The sequence below is a fragment of the Nerophis lumbriciformis genome, linkage group LG12, assembly GCF_033978685.3.
Source record: "Nerophis lumbriciformis linkage group LG12, RoL_Nlum_v2.1, whole genome shotgun sequence".
Taxonomy (NCBI): domain Eukaryota; kingdom Metazoa; phylum Chordata; class Actinopteri; order Syngnathiformes; family Syngnathidae; genus Nerophis; species Nerophis lumbriciformis.
This window is the reverse complement of record NC_084559.2, coordinates 34,474,974-34,495,980: the sequence shown is the minus strand read 5'-3', so window position 1 is coordinate 34,495,980 and position 21,007 is coordinate 34,474,974. Positions and strand designations below refer to the sequence as shown.

At 41.3% G+C, this 21,007-nt stretch overlaps 1 protein-coding gene across 2 annotated transcripts in view; it reads left to right on the top strand.

Moving 5' to 3' along the window:
- Positions 1-602: 602 nt before the first annotated feature.
- epg5 (ectopic P-granules autophagy protein 5 homolog (C. elegans)) overlaps positions 603-21,007 on the top strand; it is a 44,890-nt gene continuing 24,485 nt past the window's right edge. The window contains exons 1-23 of one of the 2 annotated variants that reach the window (XM_061986470.1): positions 603-1,150; positions 1,538-2,134; positions 8,656-8,916; positions 9,003-9,201; positions 9,316-9,452; positions 9,541-9,648; positions 9,723-9,796; positions 10,905-11,013; positions 12,549-12,663; positions 12,737-12,887; positions 12,966-13,127; positions 13,207-13,364; positions 13,425-13,576; positions 16,835-16,975; positions 17,062-17,223; positions 17,305-17,427; positions 17,502-17,764; positions 17,848-17,988; positions 18,072-18,216; positions 19,216-19,413; positions 19,502-19,609; positions 19,691-19,813; positions 19,884-20,050. In XM_061986470.1, coding sequence (XP_061842454.1) covers positions 1,115-1,150; positions 1,538-2,134; positions 8,656-8,916; positions 9,003-9,201; positions 9,316-9,452; positions 9,541-9,648; positions 9,723-9,796; positions 10,905-11,013; positions 12,549-12,663; positions 12,737-12,887; positions 12,966-13,127; positions 13,207-13,364; positions 13,425-13,576; positions 16,835-16,975; positions 17,062-17,223; positions 17,305-17,427; positions 17,502-17,764; positions 17,848-17,988; positions 18,072-18,216; positions 19,216-19,413; positions 19,502-19,609; positions 19,691-19,813; positions 19,884-20,050 — 3,830 coding nt within the window. In that variant the 5' untranslated portion in view covers positions 603-1,114. The remainder of the gene's footprint in view (positions 1,151-1,537; positions 2,135-8,655; positions 8,917-9,002; positions 9,202-9,315; positions 9,453-9,540; positions 9,649-9,722; positions 9,797-10,904; positions 11,014-12,548; positions 12,664-12,736; positions 12,888-12,965; positions 13,128-13,206; positions 13,365-13,424; positions 13,577-16,834; positions 16,976-17,061; positions 17,224-17,304; positions 17,428-17,501; positions 17,765-17,847; positions 17,989-18,071; positions 18,217-19,215; positions 19,414-19,501; positions 19,610-19,690; positions 19,814-19,883; positions 20,051-21,007) is intronic. The other variant, XM_061986471.1, reaches the window with a different exon arrangement.

The following is a 21,007-nucleotide window of genomic DNA, read 5'->3' as shown; positions in this document are numbered from 1 at the left end:
CCTCACAATACGAAGGTCCTGAGTAGTCCTCAGTTCAATCCCGGGCTCGGGATCTTTCTATGTGGAGTTTGCATGTTCTCCCCGTGACTGCGAGGGTTCCCTCCAGGTATTCCGGCTTCCTCCCACCTCCAAAAAACATGCACCTGGGGATAGGTTGATTGGCAACACTAAATTGGCCCTAGTGTGTGAATGTGAGTATGATGTGTGAGGCCCTGCGATGAGGTGGCGACTTGTCCAGGGTGTACACCGCCTTCCGCCCGAGTGCAGCTGAGATAGGCTCCAGCACCCCCCTGCGACCCCGAAAGGGATAAGCGGTACAAAATGGATGGATGGATAGGTCACTCAGGTCATATTCAAGTGCATATTCAAACAAACAACCCTAAAAAGGACTATTGAAACAAATACAGTTTGACTAACATTACATGGCAATTATTATGTAATTCTGGTTTACAATATAGAACAGACTCATATCACTATCCGCTTTCGATTGGTACAATTTATATATAACCTTTTTTTTTAAGTCAAGATTGTTTTGTTTGCGATGGTTAAATTTGGTCTATTTGCCGTTCCGTAGAAAGGTGGAGTTCCCACGTGACGTGAGATTGTGACAGCACAGTTCCCGGGAGCAACATAACAAACAACAGCTGAACGGCGAGCGAGGCTGACATTGTTTGCCTCCCGCTTACAAGACACGTTTTCTCATTTGTATGACATGACAACAAGGGACACATTTGACACGCCGACAGATGTACTAAATAGGAGGAAGACTGTGCGACTTGTAAACAAACCGCTACCAGTTAGCATATAGCTTAGCATTCGCTGCGTCGTTAATGTGTCCGCAATTTGGCTTACGGTCAAATGTTTGTACTGTGAAGTAAACTCTCTTCTAGCTGTACTGTTTATTGTCGTCAACGAGCTGTCGAAATAGATTTTTGTTTACAAACTGTGTTTATCTTGACAACACAGCCTGCTTCTCGGTGCTTATCGCGAGGAATAACATGTATGCTCCCTTGACCGATGAGTTGTTATCGATTGTTTACATAATGTTGCTGTGAAGACTGCCTACATTACAGTAGCAAAGCTTTCTCCGGGAGGGATGTAATGCGTGCAAAAGATGGAGGCTGTCCGACACAAGAAGGCCAAGGCAAAGGTGACGAGTACATTTGTTTTTGAATAGACAACACACATGAATTGTGAAGGGGATTCTTACATGGCACTGTAATATGTGGTTGTGATTGTTGCTTGAATTGTTTTTTTGATATAGTGTTTCTATATGGGGGATGGCGTGGTGCGGTTGAGAGAGTGGCCGTGCCAGCAACCCCAGGGTTCCTGGTTCGATCAACCAACTTAGTCACGTCCGTTGTGTCCTTGAGCAAGACACTTCACCCTTGCTCCTGATGGGTCGTGGTTAGGGCCTTGCATGGCAGCTCCCGCCATCAATATGTGAATGTGTGTGTTAATGGGGGAATGTGGAAATAATACCTTGAAGGTAGAAAAGTCCTATACAAGTATAACCCATTTACCATTCTATTGTCAGGTGGTCAGAAAGCAGAGAACGACCGAGGACAATAGGAGCGCTGCCCCCTCAGTCATTAGTGATGATGCCCCTGAATTCAGCAGTATCCCTCTCAGCCTGCCACATCAGGAGAAGTGTGACCCAGTTCAACCCCCCGAGACAAAAGAACAGTCATTAGATCTGCCTGCTGAGTCTCATCAGACCTCCTCGTCACCAACAGCAGTGTTAACGGAGACTTTGCAATCGGGTCTACACTTGTCAGAGACGTTACTAGCTATAGCCAAACAGGCGCAGTCAACACAGCGGGGAGAAGCTGATGGCGGCGTGTTGGGGGCTCAGCTTCAAGGCAGCAACCTGGAAGCTGATAAACAGTCAAGTTTTGACGTGGAACATGTCCCAAGTGCTCCTGCACTGTACCCGTCTGTCCCGACTCTTGCGGAGGGATCCAGGATAGAGCTCCACAGGGGAGCCGTGAGGACTTGTGGCATAGGGCCTGCAGTTTTGGCACTGGCTGAGCCGGAAACTTCTCCTCCAAGTCTGCAGCCTCTGGAGTCTGTAGCGGAACTTTCCAGGAATAAACTCTACCCTGAATTGCCAAGGACAACAACAGATGTTCAGGTATTTCGTCACGTACCGTGTTCCTATTTCGTGCCTAAAACTTTTGCCCACAAAGGCCAAAGTGAAAATGGGCTGCAGGCCAAACACAGTGCTTTTAAATGTGAAACACAAATAGCCCTAAATGTGAATAAAACAGTTCCTTTAATTAGTGCAAATAATACATCGATAGCTAGTAGTTAGCCTTCCAGACATACCATCAATGATTGGGTGCGCTTTAGGGTTATCCAGATACAACTTTTTCACTTCCAATACAATACCAATATTAGCACCCTGAGTGTTTTCTAATACTGATATTAATCCGATATGATATCAACATGAATCATACTTCTATTATTTGGTAGTGTGCAATGTTAGAATAAGGTTTGACCAAGTGAAATTACGCAGAGAACAATGGTAGGTATGAAAAACAATAACCTATTTATTATTAATCGTTTTGACTTAGGCTGTATTTAAATTGAAGTGGAGTGGTAATTGTTTTTTGGTGACACCTGGTCACAATTATTCAATAACTGAAGTTCATGACACAGTAAGTTAAATGATGCAGACACATTTGTATACAAATACTTTTTAATATGATTCTGCCTCAGAGACTTTGTAAGTAATAAGCAACTCAAATTATTTGATACTAGTTTATTTTGAAAAATATCATGTAAGCGATATGGCTGAAATCTGTATCACAATTTAAGTGTTTTATATCGATCGATATCTATAGTTATTTATGTTTTTATGACCTATCCAAAATAAGGACCAGAAGAAAAAAAAATTAAACTTTTATTTTATTTTTATTTATTTTTTATGTAACCTTCCTTTGATTATAATCCCCTCGGATATCAATGCAAAAAGGAAATGAAATGTCAACGCAACCATTGAAAACACTCAACCAATGTAAAGAAAATTCTAAAAATACATTGAACACTTAAAGGGGAACTGCACTTTTTTGTGAATTTTGCCTATCGTTCGCAATTATTATGAGTAGGGATGTCCGATAATATCGGACTGCCAATATTATTGGCCGATAAATGCTTTAAAATGTAATATCGGAAATTATCGGCATCGGTTTCAAAAAGTAAAATTTATGACTTTTTAAAACGCCGCTGTGTACATGGACGTAGGGGGAAGTACAGAGCGGCAATAAACCTTAAAGGCACTGCCTTTGCGTGCCGGCCCAGTCACATAATATCTACGGCTTTTCACTCACACAAGTGAATGCAAAGCATACTGGGTCAACAGCCATACAGGTCACACTGAGGGTGGCCGTATAAACAACTTTAACACTGTTACAAATATGCGCCACACTGTGAACCCACACTAAACAAGAATGACAAACACATTTCGGGAGAACATCCGCACCGTAACACAACAGAACAAATACCCAGAACTCCTTGCAGCACTAACTCTTCCAGGACACTACAATATACACCCCCGCTACCCCCTACCCTCCCCCACCCCCACAACTTCAACCCCGCCGAACTCAACCTCCTCATGCTCTCTCAGGGAGAGCATGTCCCAAATTCCAAGCTGCTATTTTGGGGCATATTAAAAAAAATAATGCACTTTGTGACTTCAATAATAAATATGGCAGTGCCATGTTGGCATTTTTTTCCATAACTTGAGTTGATTTATTTTGGAAAACCTTGTTACATTGTTTAATGCATCCAGCGGGGTATCACAACAAAAATAGGCATAATAATGTGTTAATTCCACGACTGTATATATCGGTATCGGTTGATATCGGAATCGGTAATTAAGAGTTGGACAATATCGGAATATCGGATATCGGCAAAAAAGCCATTATCGGACATCTCTAATTATGAGAGATAAGAAGACAAAAGTTTGTTGGGGTTTTTTGCATTCTAACATGGACAAATCGGCTTGTTCTTGGTGTTTAGCAATGCAGCTAATGGTAGCGATCCATTCTACTTCTAAATGCATTAAAAAATCGTCAACAGTACTAAATTGACGTTCCGTAACCTGTATAATAACCAAGCTGTACCAACATTGTTTTTGTAGGAGCGAACACAGAGGAACTATTTTTCTAGCGTAGTAACACATCAATGTGATACAGTATCAACCGTAAAAGCTAGCTACGGAAAGAGATAAGCTAGCAACTGTGTGAACACGAAACACTTTTGAGTTTGTAATGTATGTCGAAATAGCATGGCTTCAAATTCCATATTTTGCAGCTTTGAGTCACTTTCACCTCACTCTCGGCTTCCGTCTGCTTCAACGTCTCACTTTTCCTTCGTGCTGGCTTCTGTAAGTAGTACCGGTAGTTCATCCTCTCATCCTCTATACCAGGGGTTGGGAACCTGTGGCTCTTTTGATGACTGCATCTGGCTCTCAGATAAATCTTAGCTGACATTGTAATAAATAATTCCGCCGGTAATCAGTGTTAAAAATAACGTTCAAAAATATAAAACATTCTCATGTATTTTAATCCATCCATCCATTTTCTACCGCACCTGTTCAAGAAGTGGCATTAATGGTAAGAAGTATTTTATTTATTATTGGTTAGCTTCAGAATAACAATGTTATTAAAAAGAATAAGAGACTTATTTATTATACTCTAAAAATGTTGATCTTACGTAAAAATGCACGTATTTAGTTGTTTTCAGTGTTAAAAATAATATTATATGGCTCTCATGGAAATACATTTTAAAATATTTGGCTTTCATGGCTCTCTCCGCCAAAAAGGTTCCCGACCCCTGCTCTATACAGATTCAAAAAGATAAGTTTGTGAATCCTCATTTGTCTATAAATAGTCGTCTTCGTTGTTTGTTACCAAATCTGCCATGATTTGAAGACACACACGCCTTTGTTTCCGGAAGTACGACACACCGTTGTTGCCAGAAGTCGGAAGTGCGCTGCTATGGACACGGAAGTAAATGTGCCCAGGAATTAGTTCCTGTAATGATTAAAATGACCAAAATGCAATAAATATTGTACATATTGTTATTAACATGTCTGTTACTACATTATATATATATACTTGCAGTGTTCATACAAATTGTTGATGGAGGGTTTTGTTTTAGAGGGCTTTTAAGGCTACAAAGGTTACTCCTAATAGCTGCATTTTCCAAGCGTTTTATATCATCTTTAAACCCCCCTCCCCCCAAAAAAAGACGTGTGTTTTTGTCTCTCATAATGACGATAGGCATGGGAGTTTGCCCAACCAGTCTACATGTGCTTTGTGGACTTGGAGAAGGCATTCGACCGTGTCCCTCGGGAAGTCCTGTGGGGAGTGCTCAGAGAGTATGGGGTATCGGACTGTCTGATTTTGGCGGTCCGCTCCCTGTATGATCAGTGTCAGAGCTTGGTCCGCATTGCCGGCAGTAAGTCGGACACGTTTCCAGTGAGCGTTGAACTCCGCCAAGGCTGCCCTTTGTCACCGATTCTGATCATAACTTTTATGGACAGAATTTCTAGGCGCAGTCAAGGCGTTGAGGGGATCCGGTTTGGTGGCTGCAGGATTAGGTCTCTGCTTTTTGCAGATGATGTGGTCCTGATGGCTTCATCTGGCCAGGATCTTCAGCTCTTGCTGGATCGGTTCGCAGCCGAGTGTGAAGCGACTGGGATGAGAATCAGCACCTCCAAGTCCGAGTCCATGGTTCTCGCCCGGAAAAGGGTGGAGTGCCATCTCCGGGTTGGGGAGGAGACCCTGCCCCAAGTGGAGGAGTTCAAGTACCTCGGAGTCTTGTTCACGAGTGAGGGAAGAGTGGATCGTGAGATCGACATGCGGATCGGTGCGGCATCTTCAGTAATGCGGACGCTGTATCGATCCGTTGTGGTGAAGAAGGAGCTGAGCCGGAAGGCAAAGCTCTCAATTTACCGGTCGATCTACGTTCCCATCCTCACCTATGGTCATGAGCTTTGGGTTATGACCGTAAGGACAAGATCACGGGTACAAGCGGCCGAATTGAGTTTCCTCCGCCGGGTGGCAGGGCTCTCCCTTAGAGATAGGGTGAGAAACTCTGTCATCCGGGGGGAGCTCAAAGTAAAGCCGCTGCTCCTCCACATCGAGAGGAGCCAGATGAGGTGGTTCGGGCATCTAGTCAGGATGCCACCCGATCGCCTCCCTCGGGAGGTGTTTAGGGCACGTTCGACCGGTAGGAGGCCACGGGGAAGACCCAGGACACGTTGGGAAGACTATGTCTCCCGGCTGGCCTGGGAACGCCTCGGGATCCCCCGGGAAGAGCTGGACGAAGTGGCTGGGGAGAGGGAAGTCTGGGCTTCCCTGCTTAGGCTGCTGCCCCCGCGACCCGACCTCGGATAAGCGGAAGAAGATGGATGGATGGATAATGACGATAGGCAAAATATTTTTAAAAAAAAGTAAATTTCCCCTTTTTCTTGGAGGTGACAAGCACCTTGGTCTGACAACGGTGTGTTTTAAAAAAAAAAAATAAATAAATAAAAAACTGCCATATTGTCTAATGGTGACTTTTCCAGTTTTATCTGCAATTTCTTCGCTATGTGCAGTCTGCAGCATTCATTTTTAATTTCCCTTCTCATTTCATGCAAAGAATCAATTGCGAGACGATAAGATTCTATTCTATATCCTCTCTGTCTCTCCTTGAAGGCGGACACTTTCCATTCCCTCGCCCTTATCTCTCCTGCTTGCATCTTAGTTATGTATTTTCTTAACTTTCTTAAAGCCTCTTTTGGCTCTGCTTTCCAAAATCTAAACAATGGAGTTGATCATCTCCCTCTCAACAAAATTAACAAGATCTCGACGATCTCGGGTTTGGGGGAACCTGCCTGTCCTGACGTAACGATTGTTGCTAGACACACGATGGCCTCTTGAGAGAAGTGGAGTGCCGCATTTGATCATGATTGGCGGCAACCCTTTCAGTCGAGGACATTGAATATATCCGTATCATGATAACAGGACATCTCCTGATTGGGGTAAACGTTGCCCTTGTGTTACGACAAATTGGAAGATGCTGGCAGCCATTCAAGGTACCTTTAAAGCTGCTACAAATGATTGTAGGATGTGGGCAGAGCAGTGGGCACTCAGACTTTTGTGATATAGACTAAATCGCAAACTTGATAATATCTTGGAGACACCGTCTGCTCTGCATGGCAAAATATGATGAATTTGAGAATCATTAATAAAAAGATAGAGTGAAAAGTTTAAATTTGTTTTTGTTCGTTCAAACACAAACATTCTAATCTGGATTATTTTCCTTGGCTTGAGGGTCGTTATTCAAGAGGCTCCCAAAAGGACAGTGTAGCGAAGACGCTTCAAATTCCTTCCCTGTCTCTTATGGACACACACCTATTGTTTGTTGGCTTTTGTTGGACTGACTGCCTGTGTTATTGTGATAAAACTCTGTGAGAGTACTAAAGCCGCGGAACAAAGCCACTCTGCAGGCTTACACACACACGCAATACGCAAAATACACCCCACCCACCACATCCCCTGCCTTTTCCTGACGGAAAATGAAGCAGGCCCCCTGGTGGTGGCAGCTTCGGGACGGAGGCCCGCCCCCTCTCTTCTCGTTGCAAGTCTTGAGTTGTATGTCGTAATATGTACATGTGCTTTACTTGTGTTTTTTTCTGGTCTCAAACTTAGTAAAGTATTTTAAGAATTAAGTGCACATTTTGAAAGTCTTGGCAACAATATACCAATCAAGGTACAGATATACACTAAGAGATAATGTCGGAAACACACACATATAAACAATTTAACAGTGCACCATTTAAATCTGGTTTCCCTTTCTTGGTTGAAGCAGTTGTTTAAACAAACAAGCTTATTTACCTTTTCAGATCACAATGCTGATCTCTTTTTTTTTGGTGCAATGCGACCAGAGCTCATTGTAATTACTTACATATGTCCAATGTTCTCCAGAAAGCAAAATAAATCCACATTCAGCCAGTAGTTGCAAATTGTTGCTCTTTTTTTGTGTAGTACAGTTTGTTTATCCTTGCTGTAGTTACGCCTTTCCAAGATATTGTGCGACAAATCAGCTGTGTTTATATGAATGACATCTTCTTGCAGATCTTGTTCTTCACAGATGTTAAGTGGCCCACATGCGGTGGCTGTCCATATAGCAAAGGCATTGTTTAACTTATCTGTTGTACTTTTGTTGACAACATCGACGCAGCTAAACTATGCCATCGTAGCATTCTCCTCTGCTTGTTGTCAATGTAGCATTCATGCTAGCGGCGCTGTCCTCGAGTACGCTTTGCTTTAAGATTGAATTTTAAACTTAATTTGCACCGATATTAAGAACTTTGTCTCTGAAATCCAGCCAGTTACCTCAGTTATATCTAATGTTCTGTTTTACTGGCCGTGTATCAATGCGGATGTCTTCCAGGTTAAGCCTTAGATCTTCATTCATTTTTGATAACGCGATTATTAACATTATATATAGTTTTAAAAACTTATGGAGCAGCTTCATGCAGCTGGTTTGCGTATGTAATGTTTGTATTAATGATTTGGATAAAATATTTTATAATGATTAATATGATGTTGTATAGATTTATTTTACTAATAACGACCTACTTCTTATACTTTCTAGCCGTTCTCATTGGAGCAGCTGAGTGTTTGGGAGCCTGATGTAGGACTGCAAGCTTGGCTAGAAGGCGTTAATGTATGTGCGGACCAGTTTTGTGCTCTGGCTCGGCAGGAGAACCATGAACTCGCCGAACTTCTGCAGAACTACTGGCGCTGTCGCAGACAGCTGACACAGTCTCACACGCAACTACACACACAGTCCTCGGACTGCAAAAGCACTCAAAATCGTCTGTGGAGCTTCAGAGATGAACAGTTAACACTCCAGGTTCAGTGTTTTGTAAACAAGCAAAATTCTGCCTAACATCTAATGACATGAAAAACTGCTGATGTATATGAATTTCGTCCTTAAAGGGTATGTGTGCAGACCAGGCCAAGGTGTGTGGGTACCACCGCTTTCAGCAGGCAGAGTTCAGTCAGGGTGTGCTAGCTGAGCTAAGCAGGTTGTTTGAAGTTCGCCGCGAGCTGCTCCATCAAAAGGTGGCTTTGCACGCATACACAGCTTTGCTGTCACGCCTTCAAGTGGAGTCGTACTTTCACCGCCTATTAAAAGGTAATCACAGTCTTGTTCTTTTATTTGTCTCAAACATTTGGCCCCACCTGTTACTCCACATATTACATAGTTCACATTGTTTATCCTTTTCTTTTGGTTAATGCACGTCATCAGATTGTTCTGCTAGCCAACAGCAGCCCTGTTCCCTTCAACCTCTTAAAGAGGCCATCAGCGTCCTTTTCAGCTTCACTCGAAGAGTCCTTGATGACACACAGTTCCAGACTGACATCCATCACTGGTTGGAAAGACTGGTAAACACTCACATGCACACACTCACCTTGTGAGTGTTTAACCCTCACCACACCATGACTGATTTTTTTAATATATTTTTGGCTGCAGGTGGCAGTGCTGCTGCATGTTGGTGAATCAGGAGAGCACCTCTACCTGCTCTGTCATCTGCTGTGCTGTCCTGCTGGGGTGGGCAAGTGGGCTGCCTCATTTCTTCAGGTTAGCGGAGAGAAACATTTTCCCAATAATTGTCATGTTTTTCAAGGTTTTGACCTTGATTTTAATCTGCTCAGATCCAAGTTTGGGGGAACACCTGTGGAGTGCAAGACTTCATGCAAGCTCTTGCAATTCTCATGTCACCTTCTCGGTAATGAAATACACTCACTTGCCACCACATTGGGTACACCTTACCAATTGAATGATACAAAACCAAATGTATTAATAATACTTACACAGTATTATATAGGGATGTCCCAATCATCATTTTTGGCCTCCAATCCGGATACGATTTTTTGGGCCTCAGATCCTATCCTATTTTGAGTCCCGATCTCATTCTTTGACAATAGATTATTTAAATGAACATGTTTTATTGCAAGTAACTTACGTAAACAAAACAACACATTTTTATAAAGTTTATCGTATTAAATGTAGAACTTGCTAGTATTGTTGTAAATCAGGTTATTTTTTAAACCAGAATGAAATGGTTAATGCACAATAGTTAAACAACAATTACCATTGGCTTTTACCCTCAAAGCTTTCCTTTATACAGAGACTGTAAACAAAATAACAAAAACAACTATTTGTGCAATAATAAAAATATCTAATCACTTTACTATAGTTTATATACTGATACTTTACGAGGTATCGATAGTATCAACATCTTGATCGATCACCCCTACTTTACGCTGAAGCTTTAGCGGTTAGCTTGTTGTGTCGTCCTGCTCTGCTTTGTGTGCACAGGTAGCATGCTTAACCATTCATTTTCTTCTAGTCCTCCAGTGATAATCATACATAGAAGAAACTTAGTTTATTTTCCGCCGTGGTAGTGAGGATTAGTATCTTAGTAGCGGTTTTGCATTGTGGATCGGCGACGCGCTCATTGCAGCTTGCTCTCAAATTAGAGCTAGTGTTCTGGCAAGACACGCACCCTCCTGGAATTTGTGCAACTCCTGCATGTGTCTAACAAGGAATCTGGAAGTTTAATTGTGTCTCTCTGAGTGTGCATCCCTTTTGAAGAAATCTATCACGTGAATACAATAATTGGCCAATGTAAACACTGGGACACAGCTGCAGTAATGATTAGCTGGGATCTGCTGCCGATCAATTAAAAGGGCGATCCGATTCAATGATTGGGATCAGGACATCTCTCGTATTATGTTCGTGTAGGTTTACACATGTGGTGGCCAGTGAGTTTGAAGCATTGTATCAAAAGCAACATTTATTGCTCACCAATTGCGTCTTTGTTTTGAATTTAGACACCGAGCAGAATTTCTGTGTCATATGAAACCATGTGACAGCCTTAATTCAGCTTCATCTGGACCTGAGTCAGGAAACTGGACCCTTGTGGATGAAGGAGGAGAGGAGGTACTTATAGCCACCCAATACTTACATGTTTGCAGAAAAAAACTAGAGAAACAAGACACTGTATAAAATCAAACAATAATAGCATGGTGGTGCATTTGGTTAGTTTGGGTTTGAATCCCAATTCAGACCCCTCGATGTGGAGTTAAGTTTTCATGTTCTCCCTGTACTTGCATAGGTTTTCTTAGTTTCCTCCCACCTCCCAAATAATAATAATAATAATAATAACTGGGATTTATATAGCGCTTTTCTAAGTACCCAAAGTCGCTTTACATGTAGAACCCATCAATCATTCACACCTGGTGGTGGTAAGCTACTTTCATAGCCACAGCTGCCCTGGGGTAGACTGACGGAAGCGTGGCTGCAATTTGCGCCAACGGCCCCTCCAACCACCACCTATCATTCATCATTCAATTCATCGGTGTGAGTGGCACCGGGGGCAAAGGGTGAAGTGTCCCGCCCAAGGACACAACGGCAGCGATTTTTGGATGGTAAGAGGCGGGGAGCGAACCTGCAACCCTCAGGTTCCTGGCACGGTTGCTCTACCCACTACGCCATACCGCCCCAAAGATCTCCAATTCAGGGGTGTTAAACTCATATTTATTGAGGACATACATTGCAATTATGGCTGCCCTCAGAGGGCTGCAGTGAATATTTATGAATATAAATGTATTATCTTGTTACACAATTTACAAAGGTAACTTTTTTTGGATTATTGTGTTTTTTCCTTGATTAATGGATAACTTGTGTCAACCAGATATTTAAGTATTTATTTTTGATAACCAAATAAAAAATGTTGCCTGATCAGATCATATTAAAGTGTAGGATTTATGCAATTGCTGCAGTAAATGTTTCTGTCGAAATTGAAAGAACAAATAAATTGGGCTGGAAAGTGCTTTATTATTTCCAGCTTTCACAGGCCACATAAACATTATATATCGTATACTGTAAATTGACAGCTTGTTACATAAAACGATGTGGCTACCCACATAAAGTAATGTAGTGGATCACATAAAATTACATGGCATACCACATAAAAAATGTGGCGGGCCTCATTAAATGAAGTGGCGTACCACGTACTGTAAAATTATGTAGTGGGCCACACAAAACGACTTGGCGTCCCACAAAGTAAAGTAGCGGATCATACAAAATGATGTGGCAGACCACATAAAATTATGTGGCGGGCCTCATTAAATTATGTGGTGGACCACATGAAGGGCCTTAAGTTTGACACCTGTGCTCTAAAGTGTTCATACCCACTGCACTTTGACTGCAATGTTAATATAGTTCCATTTAGTTTCTACTGTTGTTACAGCTTTAGGACATTTTTTTTTTTTAATTGATGATGTTCAGATGATGTTTTACATAACAAAATGTTCCAGTCTTTGTTCCAGTCAGCTGAGTCACACTTGAAGCTGTTAGGATTAAAAAAATGTGCTAAATGAATGCCCATTTAAGTATCAGCCTGTTGATTTCACACTACAACTGCTGCCTGTATTGTTAAGAAATGTTCTGTAACAGACTGGTCTTATTTCCAGGATGAGGATCCGGAGAGTAGCTGGTTGCTGCTGTGTGAGGACGACCTCATCTCCTTTATGACCCAGTTCCCTTTTCAGCAACTCTATTCACACATGCTGGGGATGAGCAAGCCAGGTGAAAGTGTGCACATTTATTTTTGGCTTGTAACGTTGTAAATGAATTAAGTGACTAAACATTTTGTTTACAGGTGTCTATGAGCCTCAGGGGTACTCTAGTCAGAAGATGATGCGTGTGTTTGCATTTGCATCCTCGCTCATTGAAATTCTTGCCCTTGGCCTACAAACCTATAACAGGGCTCGATACAGACAGCTAGTGAAACGAATAGGACACATCATACGGTTAGTGCGCCAACAGGATCATCCACAATTTACACACAAACTTGATCTCATGGTTTCGTCTTTTCCCATCTTTTACAGGATTACACTGTGTTATGTCAGTGATCACTGGGCTCAGTATGTGAGTGTGGCTGGCACTAGTGTGTCCAGCGCTCACGCCCACTCTTTGTCGCTGGAAAAGCTTCAGGTGGAATATGACCATCTCTTCATCAGGGCTGTTTTGCATGTTCTCAGAAACAAGAGGTGTGTTGTTGTTCTAGATTTAGAGATAAATAAAATTAGTTTTTTATATTTATGAGATGTTATTCTCTTTCTCTCGCAGGTTGGGAATTTGGTTGTTCATGTCTGAGATGCCTTATGGGACCCTCTCCAGCTGCATGCTGTGGAGGATCCTTTATGTAATGCAGTGTGCAGAAACAGCCGGACTGGAAGCTATTAGTCCTGCTAATGACACACAATCCAGCATTCAGGCTCTTAGAGGTAAACAGAGTTAACTTTATTTCTGGGACACCGCTTCTGCATTGAACGTTTCTCTTACAGAGCCAGAGCACCAGGAGAGGTTTGAGCGGTGGTTGTGTGAAGTGAACAGCTCTGACGGCATCTCCCTCCTCACCGCCTTAGCACACATGGCCACACCCACTCAATACTCAGATCCTGCCTTTGTCACAAACATCACATTGCTGATATACCAGGTGTGAGAACATTGTTTTAAGGATCTATTGTAATCAGGGTTTTTACGGTCATGACACACCTGAAGAAGTCATAGAATTTTAAAAAGGCAATTTTCAGGCCCTAAAAAAGTTATGGAAAAAAATTTTTATTTCAGACGTTTTGGGAAAAGTAATGAAAATATATCTAGAGTTTCATTAATCCAGACAAAACTGGTGTGTTGCAGGTAGGGATGGGTACCAAATTCGGTACTTTAATAGGCACCGACCAAACTCCTTCGATACTACCGTGTCGTTCTGGGCAATATAGAACAAAACTGATATTGTGGTATTTTTTGTCTGAATATCTTTAAAAAAAATAAAAATTGCAAATTGCTTCAGTGTTTTACAGCCAGATAACCAGTGTTGAGAACACTTACTGTATTTTTCGGACTATAAGTCGCAGTATTTGTCATAGTTTGGCCGAGGGTGCGACTTATACTCAGGAGCGACTTATGTGTGAAATTATTAACACATTACCATAAAATATCAAATAATATTATTTAGCTCATTCACGTAAGAGACTAGACGTATAAGATTTCATCGGATTCAGCGATTAGGAGTGACAGATTGTTTGGTAAACGTATAGCATGTTCTATATGTTACAGTTATATGAATGACTCTTACCATAATATGTTACGTTAACATACCAGGCACGGTCTCAGTTGGTCATTTATGCGTCATATAACGTACACGTATTCAGCCTGTTGTTCACTATTCTTTATTTATTTTAAATTGCCTTTCAAATGTCTATTCTTGGTGTTGGTGTTTATCAAATAAATTTCCCCAAAAAATGCGACTTGTACTCCAGACTTATATATGTTTTTTCCTTCTTTATTATGCATTTTCGGCCGGTGCGACTTATACTCCGGAGCGACTTATACTCGGAAAAATACGGTAGATTATTTTTGTTGTACGTAGTAACGTAATGTGTTGTTTATTCTTTAAAAAGTAGTAAGTTAGACATTTTCGTTTATTTTGTTTATAAATGTTAGGTTTATATCCTCACGATTGTGCACGGCACAGATGTAGCTTCTACTCACTCACTGTGGTGAAAGCTGCTGGCTGTTCAGTTTACAACTAATTTTCAGCCACCCAGCCGCTACACTACAGTACCTTATTCCGCACAGGCTGTGGGTAGAGGCACTTTTCAACCGAGTTGTAGTTAAATATTTGACACACCGTGCAAGCAGCAGAGAGGAGCTATTGTTGGCTCCTGTGCCAAGTCGCTAACAGAAGTGAACAACATAAACAGATGAGATTAGTGATAAAGTCGCTACAAGGCGAGATATAGGTTCTAAACCAAATTGGTGTATGTGTAAGTAAAGCTGTAGTCACTCACCAATCGCCAAATGCAGTCGCTGTCCAAAGCATTGCATAACTCGGGAGTCAAGAAGTCGGAACCGCGCCGCCATATTTTTTTTTTAAAGTTTGATGCGCCTCACAGTGCATCATCAGAGAACCCTCCGTGATCACGCAAGGGGGTGGTGGTGAGCCAAAGAGGATACCCCGTGCTTTGCCTGTCAGGTGCATAGAAGATCAAACAGCCCGTAAAAAAGTACTGGTATAGAATCTAAGGTACCGGTAATTGGTACTGTATTGGTTCAAATGTGAACTATACCCATTCCTAGTTTTAGACTTATAAAATGTAAATAGGACTCATGTTGGTGGTGTGAAAAATTATTCAATCTAGTCTGTGTGAGTATGTGGCGTGCAAGCTCCAAACAAACTGCAGGCATTCCCCACTAGTTACTTCTGTTGGATAAGTGATGATGCTAAAAAGAAAATGCCAGTGAACTGCAGTTCAATAATATGTTGCTTTTTAAGGATAAATGCAAATTGTGGCTGGCAAAAGACATTGACCCAAAACTTGCTGAATTTAAACTTTGCCCTATTTGACATTTCAAATATGGGCGAGGCAGCGGTCGTTAGCCACTTGAAGCGGAAAAAAGCACAAAACTAGCCACAGTCGCTAGCACCGCAATACCCATTGGTGAGTTTATTAACACAGATGTCGTGAGGACAGCCAGCAATACCACTACAGTTTTTACAGCAACAAAGCAGACAACTTTGGACGTGTCTGCAAAAAATAAAGTCCTTAAAGCCTAGATAGTGTGGGACAAGAGGCGTCATTTTCCCGCCATATTCCCCGACAGCCAGGTTGCAGCATAGTGTAACTGCTGAAAACAAGTGTGTTTACGCCTGTGCTTTTGGGATTGCGCTGCATGTTAAAATACTCTTACTATTATTATTCTCCCAACAAATGGCATATGTAGTGCTCTTTGACCAATGCCTTAACCACTATTTAATCACCAAATGGATGTATACATAAGGCAGTGGGATGGAGCAGAAGTAAAGACTAAATACGTTGGAACTGAAATATGGGAAGATGAATCTAAATTAGTCTGTCTGGTTTCTTTTGGAGAGACACCATACACTTTAGACCAAATATTACTTAGTGTTACAATAATTACTTTTTGAGATAAAAATAATTATTTTGGAAATTTAGTAAAAGGTTTTAGAGAAATCATGGACAATCACTGATTACAAAGTATAAGAATCCTGTGTTATAGGGTAGAATAGGACAGGGACAGACTTTAGTCATCCCACAATGGAATAATTATATGGTTGCAGTGCTGATTCAAAAAGTACCCAAACAAGTATTAAAGTAGCGCAACAGTCACACAACTGCTACCCTTCATTGCGCAGTCCCTTAGGGGTTTAAACCAAAAGGTAAAAAAACATGAGGGAAACATTTAAGAACACAAAGTGGGATATAAAAGAGGACATAGCTGCTGCAACCATCTGCAACTTCAGCAGAGCCATTTTTACATACAGCAACAAAAGTAAAACGCAATGAAAAACAAAACATTTGTAATAAATAATACGTACTGGGCACATATGATTGCACAATGCACAGATAAATAATAAAACAATAATACAAATATGAACATTATGAACATAAGCAACATAAGATGTGTATTAAAAGTATGGTATGGAATTACTCTGGCTCATACTGAGAGATGTTTTTAAAGTTATAATTAGTATTAAATTAATTTAGGGAACAATAGAAACACATGAGGCAGGTCAGTTCCACAGAAACCTATTCCTACAATTAAAAATACTGTTATAATACTGTTAAATCCTTAAATTTTTGACAGTGTATCTGAGATCTACTGCACTGTATTTTGGTAAAGCCCAAATTCTTGACAACTGGTTTTAATCACCGTGGTTTTGTTCCAGGTGTCTTATGTGAGTGTTACTACCAGAGAAATCTACTCTAAAGTTGGAAGGGAGTTGTTGGCTACCATAGCAACAGCTCACCCTCACATTATCTCGGTGCTCTTGGAGCGGCTGAGAGAGACCATCCAAGCTGTTGGCATGGTTCGTTCTCTTTTGACCGAAAGCTTACTCTGAGAAAAGCGTGTAAAGTGCAGAACTTAAACCTGTATATATTTCTGTCTGCTTAGGCAGCGCTGTACTTGTGCAAAGAGCTGCCACTAAGTCTGTGGTGTCCACGATCAGAGGAAATATGCGTGATCGGCGCTTGGCTGCTCCACCATCCTCTGTCTGCGGTGGAGAATCGTCTGGCTTGTGTTATACTTGAGGGTCTCAACTGGGGATACTCACAGGTAGTATTATTTGCACTCCCAATCGTTTACAATATACTTTTGTTTCGAAATGACAAAGCCTTTTTGCATTTGGTCCCGCAGGATGGCTCTTTGGCATTGTCGTCATTGCTCCACAGTGAGGTTGCTCTGCTGGTAGCCGAGGCCTTTCAAAAGTATCTGACTGACAAACCATACAGTGGCCTCATTTCAGAAGGCATTAAACAGGTCACATATAATCACAGACATCTACCGTCCTACATTTTGACAGCATTCCTGAGACCTTCTTCTCCTTCCTCCAGGTGTCTTATCTTGCCAGTGTCCTTCGTTTAGGCGTATCCCCTGAAGCGTCATTCAGCCAATGGGCGTGGCAGCTCTTGCTGAGGCTCAAGCTCCATGCCAATGCTCAGAACCCAAAAGGAGCCTGGTCAGTCCCTGCTTTAGTGTCCAGCCCACCTGCAGAACTTACACACTGTCCTAGCATGCACTCCGTGCTTAGAGCTGTAAAAGCAGGACTCCCTATTGGAGCATACCTGTCCATTGCCATGACAATAGTGGGACATAGGTTTGTACTCGTGCACTCATAATGATTCTTTACAGGCCGATAGAATGAATGGACAAAACTAAAATGTGGATTTTTTTTGTCAGCCTGGAGCGCTTTTGTACTGATGGAGTCAGCCTATTGAAGAATCTGATTCAGTCTCGTCACCTGAAAGCTGCTGTACACCTGCTGGACAACATTCTTCCTCAAATCTATCCACTCAGTTTCTACCTTCTTAACAACTCTCAGTAAATAAGGCACATTTTTACTGCATAAGTTTTCCCAGGTGCCTCACTAAAACTGTACATTGTTTTTTTCCTGTTGATTCTAGGTTTGTAAACTGCATCCAGTTATTTTTGCAGTACGACAGTGTGTGTCCTCAAGGTGTGACGCAGCAGGTCACTCACCGGGTGGCGCCACTCCTCACCGGAACCACTTATGGAGACAATGTTCGACTGCTGAACAGTGTCATTCAGGTAACCATCAAAATATTAAACAAGGGAGTTTTTTGTTGTAAAGCAATGTGCATGTATGAACAATATACACAGGAATGACTTTCAATGCACTATGCCGGTATTATCATAAGTCTATTAGTGTCACGGGGCTGTGTAATTATTTTTGGTAGCTTTTACAGAAAGTTGCGACAAAGTTGCAATGTTTTGAGGCTTATTTTTTCAATAACATTGAATCATCTTGTGATTTAATTTTATTTTTCATCAATGTTTTGAGTGAACCTTATTCTAAAAAAGAAACAAAAACAAACATTTGGAAAACAAATACTGTATTTATGTTTTATAGTAGTTGTCAAATTGCATTTTAGCAATTTTACTGAATAATAGTAATAATTAATCATAATTACAGACAGAAACATTCCCAAAGGCTTCCTTATTGTCCTCTCTACGTTCCAACACATTTACCCCCACATGTTGAGGACATTTGTGAACTGGTAAAAATAATCTATAGCAGTATTATTTGTTGGCAAAGGAGAGATGATGAGAGATTATCATCACTCGTCAACATTTCTGTCATGTATTGCTGCCTCTTTCCTGGGTCAGCATTGCAAAAGAAAAGCTGTTCTTAATTGCCTTACATTGGATAAATAAAGACGAAATGAAATAATACATGTAAAATAGTGAGGACGCCAGTGTGTCGCTAAATGTTTCTATAATACATTACCCAGAAGTTAAGTGCTGTAGACAGGAACCAGAAGTAAGTCTAAGCTATAAAAGAGGACAAAAATCGTGCCTTTCATGCAAAAAATATTCAATATATTGTTAAATGTTTCTCTTCCTGCTTCCCTTACACAAACATAGGTTTTGATTAGACAGTAGATGTGCGTCTTTGAGCGCCGCTCAGAGACAGATTGATTTGTGAAAATGTGCAACGTAGTTGCAGGCATTGGACAAAGTTGGTTAATTTTGCGTGAATTGCCGCGATCTGATTACAAGCAAATAATGTACTTGTTTTTCTTCTAGAGCCATTTGGTGGAGAGTTCACAGCCTGGTCATGTCGGTGCAGCAGCTGTGCTGGAATTTTGGGTAGGGATTTTGACACAGCAGAACTTGTGGTACAGGGACAAAACAGCCCTGTTCCTCATGGATCAAATTTGCTGTGCTGTATTCATACACCATCTGGAGGATTGTATGCACAAACTCCTGTACCAACAACATAAGGTATTCACATGTTCACATTGCATCAACATCAGTGATGTGTTTGAGTTCATCTGCAAAAATTAGATAATTATGATCATGTCTAATGCAGAATGCTTTGGGATACCATGGAGACAGAGGTCTACTCTCCTCTCTGGTTGGCTGGATTTCTGGAAATGCCACACCTTCCTTCATCGAGGGCCAATCACTGAGTACAGAGGTAAGGGAGGGTCCCTCAGCCTCAACAGTTTGTACGACAACTATTTGTCACAGTTGTTGACAAGATGAACATTGCTTCCAGGTTTGGTTTGCCTGGTTGGTGCTTAATATGGAGGGTGCGTTTGAGGAAGAGTCTCAGCTCAGACGCTGTGTTGAACATGAGCTCCTGGCCGAGCCCAGTATCTCTCCAGAACAAGCCCTAAAGGTACAAGTGGTATTCACTCCCAAAAGAATATATGACTATCACTAAGAGGTTATGTTTTTGTGTGAGCCAGAGGGCACAGCAGAGGCTAAAGTTGCCAGTCACCCCGTCTCTACAACGGCTACAAGTGTATCGCTGGGCCTGCCAGGCTATAGCCACACCCCCTGATCACCCCCTTATTCCGCTGGTTTGGCAGAGATTTCTACAGCTGTACCTTAGGCAACCTGGTCCCGATTATGGGTATGATTCAAACCTCTAATCTAAAGCCAAGTTTTCAACAAGTGGTACTGATTTTAAATGTTTTATAGTTTGACATGCCCAACAGTGAAATTATATGCAGTGGTACCTCAACTTAAGAGTGCCCCAACTTAAAAATGTTTTGAGATAAGCCCATGTCTCTCTACTAATTGTTTTGTTATAAGTTGCAAGCAACAATTTGAATTAAAAGCATCCCGCTATTAGTTGCCGTAAAAAATGTGAATGTATGTGTGTGTTTTTGTGAAAGTGTTTGTGTCTGTGTATATGCGCGATCTCCCGTTCCAACGTCGCAAAAGTCAGCTCGTCACAACTTAATTAATGTTCAATCAGCGTTGTGCCTCGTCTCCTTACACAGCTCTGAAGTGCAGCCCAGAAGAACAAAATAAAGAAATATGACTAACACTAGCATAGAAGTTTGAAACAACATTTAGAAGGAACAGCGGCTTTAGTAACAGGTTTTAGTTTCACTATCTGTTGCAGCGCACAAGTAATCTCGCCCTAAATGTGGACTTGCAGGCACTCCCAGGAGTCTATGTTAGGCCCGACTGGGAGAATAAACACATCCACAAATTTTTATATCTAAATATTTACATCCGCAAAGATTTCACTACTCTGATGTGGCATGTACTAAAAAAAACTGCAGCCAGACACTTTGTGTTCTTTTTGTTTGTTTGTTTGTAGATAAAAAAACATTTTGTTCCTGAAATAGTAGTTAAACTTGTTTTATGTGTTAGTACACATTATTTTACAGTACCTCAAATTCAAACTGCACTTTAATGTAATTTTATGCTACAGTATTTGAGTTTTAAAAAACTCCACAATGTGGGTCACCGCTTGCCGTTTGCCAAAGCACTGGTGAGAAGCACTGACACAAGTAATTAAAGAATACAAATAATTATTTACCATTTGAAAGTGTTGTTTCGTAGATGTGAACTTGAA